This window comes from Terrapene carolina, unplaced genomic scaffold (genome assembly GCF_002925995.2).
Source record: "Terrapene carolina triunguis isolate 2854851 unplaced genomic scaffold, T_m_triunguis-2.0 Scaffold234, whole genome shotgun sequence".
Classification (NCBI taxonomy): Eukaryota; Metazoa; Chordata; order Testudines; family Emydidae; genus Terrapene; species Terrapene triunguis.
In genome coordinates, this window is record NW_020664585.1 from 4,209,608 (window position 1) to 4,218,944 (window position 9,337).

Genomic DNA, 9,337 nt, shown 5'->3' on the forward strand with positions numbered 1-9,337 from the left:
GTGTGTGTGTGTGTGTGTGTGTGTGTGTGTGTGTGTGTGTGTGTGTGCATGTAGGGGCACATGCAGGTGGCTAGGTATGTCTGCGGGGGCATGCACACACCTTTTCAATTGTTCCTCCTTGCTGGATTGAAATACCAAATCAGAACCTCTCTCCAAGCTGGGACGACAGGGCTTTTTGAAGCTTTCCCTTGGTTTTAAACACTCCCTCTCACACCTGTGTTTTAAATAGAGCCGATCGGAAGCAAACTGTGGTCACTTTAATAAACAGCTGCAACACAATTAAATGAATAGTCAAAATGCTCGTAATACACCTCCTTTGTGCCATGCCAATGGAAACAGAACAGGGCCACTTCCACATGCACCCTCCGCCGACCTACTTTCCCTGCCTCTTTACATTCTCTCTCTTTTATTCCAAGGCTTTTGCTACAACTCAGAGTTCTCCCCCACCATTCAACGCTCAGTTCTGCCATTGGCCTTGCTCCTCTCAGGCCACTGCTGTTAGTAATTTACAGTAGCTTCTCCTCTAATATGGGAGCTCTCAGACTCTCCCCTTCAGTGACTCTAAACCTGGTCTCTGTTTAGTGACCTGATTATCCCCCTCCCACAATTCTTTGTGGTCAGATCCCACAACAATTTGCACCCATACCCTACAATCCTTTGCACCTGTTTGGTTCTGAATGGGTGATGAGTGAGTGGGAGATGGATTTTGGGCGAGGCTGGGAGTTAGGATTGAGGGAGTGTTAGGTGTGGGTCTTGGGTGTTATTAGCTAAAAGCTGATTGGTTTTTGGTTTTTTTTGTGCAGGGGGGATTTGGGCAGTGACCCCCCCCCCGGATGCATTGTGACCTAGACAAGAGAGGGAAAAGGTGGCTTTAAGTAATTTGAACCCTTCACAATATAAAACGCACCCCAGTATCAAATGCTATGAGGCAGTACTTGAGAGCGAGGGAAGGAAAGGATTGGAACCTGTGCCTAGTAGAAATGATCAAAGGCTGATGACACGTCAAGGAGGACCAGATAAACTGCAAAGAAACCCAGCAGCCCTTTGCACATAAAGTGCCTCGGGTTTTTTTCTTTTTTTCTTTTTAATTAACCAGTTACCATGAGGCAATCTGGCAGTACGGAATGCAGTTCAGTTCCATATGTCAGCTCACGGCTTTGAGGACACAGAACGGAAGTGAAAGATGAAACGTTTGCTAATGGACACAGCGTATAAACAAGGTCTGGCAAAAGGCAACGGAGCTGCTCTTAGCTTTTCGGTAAGTTTTATCTGCTCTGGGATACGGATTAACGGTCTTTGCTCGATATTTGTGTGTGTTTCCCCTGCCTTGGAACTGGAGGGCTTTGATAAATGCATTGAGACACGGCCTAGTTTCACTGTAACTTTGGCTAGTGCCTTTGCATCTTGCACCTCCCTGCAATTCATACAGCACCGGTCTTCGGTAAGGGCTGCTCCTTCTCCCACTGAAGTAAATGGCAAAACTCTAACCCAGTGGTTGGGGCACTGGGAGTGAGGGCATAATGGGTGTGTTAGCAGGTAAGACCGCTTGTATTGTATCTGTTTACACACCCAAAGCACAGCTGACTCTTCTGACCGGAGGCATCAAGGGGACTAATATAAAAAGCCATGCAAATTCCAGTGTCGGTGCAGGCACACAATATGTCAAACTAGCATCCGAACCCCTTCTTCAGAACCAGATTCCATATAACTCCAGTAGTGGAAGAATCCCAGGAGATTCAGAGCTTGGGTGATTATTCAAACCTACAGAGGATCCACCAGGTCTCTCACAGGGCTCTGTCCCCATAAAATACTTCTCCATTCCCACCTGGTGGTTTCCCTCTCCATCGACTTTGCTGGATGGAACTACTGTCCCTTTCAGTGGCTAGAGGGGGCCACAAGATGGGTTGGTGACCCCCAAATTCCTGGCCCTTGTAGGGGTAGAGCGAGATAAACAGCCCTCTTCATGATGCACAGGGAGGTAGAAATGAACACAGAGCCCCCATCAATCACATACCCAGCCCCAGACGGTCATTCAGGTTTGATGCATCCAGCACCAGTCACTGGAGTTTATGCATACCTGAATTCTGAGGAAGGGAAGTGTAGGGAGTGGTGAGTGACTGCCTCGGGCCAAAGCTTAGAGGAGGCTTGGCCTGTCCCAGGACTTTGCAGGGCATTGGCAGGGGAGTGAACGGGAGAAGAACGCACAGATGCAGGATCTCCTGACACGTATCATGCTTCCTTCACTAGGCCCATGTTCTTGAGGCTACAGAGACTTTTAGCTCAGAATCTCTTTGCTTTTGTGGGTTTATTTCTCAGAAGGGATTTATTATTATTATTGTCAGGAGGGTTTTATAGTACTGCAAACCCCAACCATTCCAATAGCATGAGTCAGGCCCCCCAAAAGCACCCAATACTAACTGGGTTTTTAAAATTGCCTTCTGGTTTTCAAACCTTTATGGTGCACTTGCTTCATGATTATAAAGCTCTTCTCGGCAACCAAGCGGGCTAGAATCTTTATTTTGAAAAAAATGAAACTGAGACTCTCATGATTCCAGCAACTGGGGATTTAAGCAAAACACCAATTATTACATAGCCAGAGATAAAACCGTGTGAGGTGGCAGTGCCGGATCCGCTTGCAATGGGAACTACGTTTTGACTTGCTGGTGATGCTGTGAAGCTGTCACTAGACCAGGGGTGGGCAAACTTTTTGGCCCGAGGGCCACATCGGGGAATAGAAATTGTATGGCGGGGTTGGGGTGCAGGAGGGGGTGCGGGCTCTGGGGTAGGGCTGGGGATGAGGAGTTTGGGGTGTAGGATGGTGCTCTGGGCTGGGACCGAGGGGTTCGGAGGGTGGGAGGGGGATCAGGGCTGGGGCAGGGGTGCAGGAAGCGATGCAGGTTCTGGCTGGCAGTGCAGGGTCTGGGGTGGGGATGAGGATGAGAGGTTTGGGGTGCAGGAGGGGGCTCCGGGCTGGGATCGAGGGATTCGGAGGGCAGGAAGGGGATCATGGCAGGGGGTTGGGGGATGGGGAGAGGCTCAGGGGTGTAAGCTCCGGGTGGCGCTTACCTCAAGTGGCTCCCAGAAACAGTGGCATGTCCCTTCTCTGGCTCCTGTGCAGAGGCGCGGCCAGGCGGGTCTGCGCGCTGCCCCATCTGCAGGCACCGCCCCTGCAGCTCCCATTGGAGTGCGTAGGAGCCGGAGCGGGGCCATGCCGTGGCTTCTGGGAGCCGTGTAGGGTGGCCCCCGACCCAGCGTCCCGGCCAGAGCGCTGGAGTGGGGCTGAGCCGTATGGTGCAGCTCGCAGGCTGGCTTAAAACGGCTCGCAGGCCAGATCCGGCTTGCGGGCCGTAGTTTGCCCACCCCTGCACTAGACCCTGAGAAGTGACCTGCACTGTAGCAACTGTAAAGATTTTTCTGTTGGAAACTGGAGCTAGCAATGAATTATTTCAAGCGCTGCAGGGCCCATGTGCGTCTCACACCAGCAACTGGTCTTTGCAAAATACAACACAGATGCAGTGCTGTCAGCTCTTGCGATGCCTATGCCAGTCATGTGATGCAGGCTGGCGATTCAGTCTCCTCTAATTGGCTGCTTTTCCCAATTCCCTGCCTCCCCGGGAAGAGCAGCCACTCATAGCTGCTGCCAGTGGAGCTCTGCCCCGCCTGTGAGCAATGGAGACAGGATATTTCCTCTGGTCCTTCCCCTGCCTCCCTGCAACACCCAGCCCAGGAAGATGGGGAGGGGGGTAAAGAGCCCCAAGAGCTGGAAGAGGAGCAGAGGTGGAGGGAAAGGGCAGACTTGATGGGAAATTGGGAGCAGAATGGGGCATGGTCAGATGGGGCTGAGAGCGCCTGCAACAGGGGCCAGAATCACCATGATACGTTTGGGAGTGTTGTCACATACAAGGGGGGAAGGGGCCAGAGACGGGGCCAGCTGGGCCTAGGGAGGGGACCTGTATCTACAATACTGGGCCTGAGCATGCTCCATCGTCCCCAGGCCCGCCCCCTTCCCCAAACCTGCACCGAACTGACCTGCTAAGGTCACAGGGAAACTTGCACAGGGACGGGTGGTAGGGCAAACACCTTTGGGCTGTCTGTACCGTGAATGCAGCATAGGGATGGGGGATTTGCTGAGCCTGCTTCAGAGTTTGGGACCCCACCAGGCAGCCTCGGTCGACAGCATGAAGGTGCCTGAAAATGGCTGTATGCCAGCTTCCAGCTGCCCTTACACGGGTTCGAGGGTGCAGCTGGCATGTTGCTATTCCAGTTCCCTGCAGTACGATTCCCTGCATGTGCTGCCATGTTAAGTGAGTGACTCATGACCCACCTGCCAGAGCATCACGGCCAACCAGTATAAATGGGATGGACCCAGTTGTGCTGCCAATGGAAGGTGCCCCACAGAATTAACGGGAGTCAATTTGGGGATTATCCTCATGGGTCTGGCCTGCCCCCGGGAGGGGGGTGAAGACAGCTCTTCCCTCCCAGAGCATAGGTTGGGATCCTCGGGGTTCAAGCCTTGGCTATCAGCCCCATTCAGCTTTAAGGTGTTCCTCAACTGAGCTAAGTGTTGCCCCCTGGGCTGGCTTAGGGCACTCACCAGGGTTGGTTGCACTTTGGAGACTGGGAGGAGAGGGCAGGACTAAGGTTGGGGGTTGGAGGGACAGGGAGATGGCAGATCTGGGGGAGAGGAGAATTGATGTGGGGCAGAATTAATCCTGGGACCTGGAAGACAGGCAGATGTGGGGGCAGAACTGATGTGGAGTCTGGGGGGATGGTATTGATGTATGGGAGAAGACTTGATCTGTTGGGCTCTGTGCGGGGCAGGCAGAATTGATGTAGTGGGCTGTGTGTGTCGGAGACAGGCTTGCCAACTCCGACTGAAGCTATTCTGGGAGATTTCCCCCCCAACATGACAATGTCATTTTCTTAAAATAGCCCTATTAAAATCTCCTGGATTGCTTTCACTAGTGCGTCTCCGGGAGATCGATGCTGATTCTGGGAGACTCCAGGCCAATCCTAGTGGGAGAACTGATGTGGGGGGCTGGGGACCAGAATTGACGTTGGGGTGAGAACTGATGTGGGTGAAGGGGGGGTTAGGGGGCAGAATTGATGTTGGGGGGGAGAAGTGATGAATGGGGGCAGAATGATGTGGAGAACTGAGGCAGGGGAAGAACTGATATTAGGGGTGTGAGGGCAGCAGAATTATTTGCTGGGCTGGGGGATGTGCAGATGTGGGGGTAGGAGGCATATAATTAATTGGAATTTTGGGGATAAGCTGGATGCTCTGTGCCGTCAGATAGCAGCAGGAGCTCCTGAAGCAGGGGCCAAAATCCCCTTTCCCCGTAGATTTGGGAGAGGTGGCGAGGCAGCTTGTCAGTTACACACAAGGTGGGGGTGGGCAGGGGGAGTTAAATAATCAAAAGGGAGCCTGAAAAACTCAACAGAACATTTAAAAAATGGATTTTTTGGAGCCAATGTCATGAATTTGGGGATGATGCATGATTTTTGAACAGTCGGGGCTGCCAATACTGCACCCCCACCCCCAAAAACCTGCCAAATAATTCTCATGTGCTTATTTCATAGGGCGGTCGGGAAAAGTGAATCAACAGAAGGGCTCAGTGAAGCCATGTGGCAGCGTTTGCTATGATACTCCATTGGTTACAGCTTTCTTCAGCCATGTGCTGCAAACCACTGCACCAAGCGGAAGCCAGGCTGTTTAAATAGTGTGTGCGCGGTGCATTTGCAGCCTGAGAGACTCTGGAGGTCCCTGCCCCTTGAAAGGAACAGGCCCTGGGAGAGCTGTCACAGACTGGGTGAGAGTAGGAGGGACCCTAATGCACACCCTGCCAGCGCTAACCCAGCCCAGCCAGTATAGGTGCTGAGGGTGGTACTGCACCCCCTGGCTTGAAACAGTAATAACCCAAATACATGGTTTCCACCCTTCAGCACCCGGACTATAGAAACGGTTCTAGCATCACTGATAGCCAGGTGAACAGAGGTAGGCCACACCCCTCCCACACATGCTTCCCTCGTGTGGGCACGAGCAGTGGTGCAGGCTCTGACCTAGTCAACACCAGCCTACCGGAGTTGGGGTGGGTTGGGTGGCTCTTGCCTCCCAGGGTCCTCCCCACCACCCTCCCTCTGAGCAGCTCTCTCTCCTGTTTCCCCCCATGAACAGCCTCAGCCCCTGCAGGACTAATGGGCTAGTACCCTCTTCTGCATTAGACTGGAGAAGGAACGGCCCAGTGCCTGCTCCCTTCATACGGAAAGGAGGGGATGTGTAATATTTGATACTAAAGCACACTTTTTTCTTGATATAACGTTGCCTATAGACAAACATTGTTCCCACCCCCTAACACAGGCTTACAAAGCATCTGGAGTAATGCCAGCTTCCAGTACTCAAAACCCATTAGACAAGGCCCCACCAAACAAGGATTTATTAATAAAATGTGTTTTTAATTTGCCTTTTTAAGATGGGAGTGAACCAGAACTTCCTTGCTGGGAAAAAATTTTCGTTTCTAAATCTAAATGAAAAGTTAGAAACTCAACATTTTCTGAGGGAAGGAAACTTAAAAACAAACAAAAACAAACAAACAAACAAACCCAAAGGGCATTTCTGGAAAAATTCCAGGTGCCATGTGGCCAGCCTGCCTGGTGACCTAGTGTTCAAAGGTCCACCTCTCACATTTGGTACCCCTTGTTTAAACTACTGCATAGACTGATGGCGAAAGTGGTACTTGAACTAGAAAAATCAGTATATTGTGCCTGCCTATTCTTAACAGCTTATGAATGTACTGCCTCCTAGTGGCCATTACCTGCTCTTTCAATTCAGTTTTTGGTTGTTAAATGCCATAGGATGAAACAGGGGTGTTTTTTAAAGTAGCCTCTAAACAGATATTTCCTAAGTTTTGAAATGCTAGGAACTGAACTGTAGGGTGGATGGATATGAATGCCCCAAAGAGTCAGAGTGAAATGGACTTTCAACACAACTGTACCCAACAGGAATTGCCATAGATTGTTTAATATATTATATACAGCATATGCAATAAAACTGATCTGCAATTTCCTGCATAAACATTCAGATCAAGGCAAAACACTTTCCAATATAACCCTTCTCTATACAAAACTATACATTTAGTCCATGAATTTTAGCCCTTGCAACATTTGAAACCCCAGGATTTTCATTGCTGAAAACCCAACTGTCACACTCAGAGCTCTCTCCTCTTCACCTGTACACTTAATATGAAATCAAGATAGGACAGTAGCGTGTGCTGAAATAAGCTCAAAAAAATTCCAGTAATTTGAGCACCACAACGGTGGTTTAATACACGTGGAACAGTGAAACATTGTGCGTCTTACAGCTTCATTTAGTACTGCACTGGTTCTCATCTCGAACATCTAAAGTAATTGCACTGTACATTTCAGTGGAATGAGAAAGCAAGCGTTACAGTCTCACACAGGTTTAGGCTTTGTCTGCTTTCTTCTCTGGCCCTTCTTTCTTAGGATCCTGTTTCAACTTGTAATCTGCCAGAGCAGCCCTGATTGCATCTTCAGCTAGCACTGAAAAGCGAAAGAGAGAACGAGCACTTTGAAACTTGTTTGTAAGTAAGGGGGGAAAAATGATCCACTTTCTAAAAATGTGTCAAATACACTGCAAGACTATACAGCAGGGACACTAGCAGAAACAGAGAAGGCTAGATTTTCTTGCAGGTCACAACTGGGATACAGGAGAAGTGTTTTTCTACAGCAAAGCTTGCCCTGGCTCCTGCCTGCACTATTCCTTAGTTGAGGAAATGCTTTTAATTGTCTGAGGAATTAACTGACGTTTTAGACAGACACCCCCGCCTTCCCCTCCCCTTCCATTTGGCAACCGACTGCACGTCTATCTCATTCAACATCCTTAATCTGGGTTATGTTCCTTTTCCTTTCAAAGGAGCTAACAAAGGAGTTTTTTTTTAAAAAACAGGGCCTATGCCATCTTTTCTGCTTTGCCATACCAGCATCAGAAACGTCAACTCTGGTCATCATTTGCTTCTGAACTTACACTTACATTGAGGGGGAAGAGGTCCTGAATCTTTAAAGTTCATGACTAATATTTTGAAGGAAGGAAAATTGGTCAGACAATTTTAATCCTTCTGATTAAAAGCTCAGGTTTCAATTTTTGGCTCTTTGATGTCACTTTACTAGTTCTCTAGTCACCACAGACTCTTCTAGATGAAAGACCTGGTTTCTAATGTAAAAATAAAAGCAGAATGTCTTCTAGACCCTCATTGTACCTCCCAAAACAAGCCAACCCCCGATTTGTTTCTTTTGCAGGTCACCTTTAAAAAGAGATCAGTAGAACTGGGCACTTGACTTGGGAGAACTTATGGCAGACTCAAAAGACAGGTAACACTAGGTACATCCTGATGCACCCATGTAAGTCCTCTGCAAATACCTAGAGACCTCAATAATAAGAGCTAGAGGCAAATTGCAGTAAGTTGTACCACGTTTCTGGGCTTTGTCTGACAACATAGATTTTAATTTTTAAAATAGTTCAGTGTTTAAACAATCGGTATTTAACTTGTGACTTACTAGAACAGTGTAGTTTAACTGGAGGAAGGCAGAGCTCTTTAGCAATATCAGTATTTCTGATCTTCAAGGCTTCATCAACCTGAAATTTATAAACCTGTTAATATACGATTGACTGCTTGTCACCAAACACCTTAGGTGGTGTACATGCGCCACAGATTTGTGAAAGGGGTGTTTTGAGGACTAGCCTTCAGGATGGGGGTTCAGAGAGAAACATAGGAAGAATTATTGTGTTATACTCAACGATCGTGCACAAGTATTTTAAAGGATTGTGTATAAACAACTTGACATAACCACCCCATCAACATCTTTCCCATTCTCCTTCCATCCCAAAATACCAGATTTAAGGAAAAGGTTTTCAAATGAACAGTTGCAGATGACCGAAGTCAAGGCACACACTAGTGTTCTAGGTTGTGACCTTACAAGGAACCTATATTGGCAGTTTGTGCATTTACATCTGTATGGCACTATGTGCATAAGACTGACAACTTGATGTTTTAGACTGATGGGAAAAGGATAGGTAGAAACCTAAATAATCTCACAAGAGCTTCTTATTTGTTGGAAGAAGTCATGGTGCTTGTGTGGAAGAGAATATACATAAATTATTTCTGGCTATGTAAGCTATGGCCATTCTGAAAATCATCAAGCTACCCAAGTAAGAGCTGCCTTTCCAGAAATGGAAATTAAAACTACTGAACTAGAAAAGTCAAATTCCCATGATAGAGATGGAAGAGATTCTTAATCTCCCTCATTCTAGAAAAAAAATTCA

At 48.3% G+C, this 9,337-nt stretch overlaps 1 protein-coding gene across 1 annotated transcript in view; it reads right to left on the reverse strand.

Annotated features, from left to right (window-relative positions):
- Positions 1-7,293: 7,293 nt before the first annotated feature.
- Positions 7,294-9,337, reverse strand: part of ISCU (iron-sulfur cluster assembly enzyme) — a 2,569-nt gene continuing 525 nt past the window's right edge. Inside the window, exons 2-3 of the mRNA XM_026657010.1 lie at positions 8,572-8,665; positions 7,294-7,557 (exon numbers count right to left, since the gene is read on the reverse strand). Of these exons, the coding sequence (XP_026512795.1) occupies positions 7,460-7,557; positions 8,572-8,665 (192 nt within the window). The 3' untranslated portion in view covers positions 7,294-7,459. The remainder of the gene's footprint in view (positions 7,558-8,571; positions 8,666-9,337) is intronic.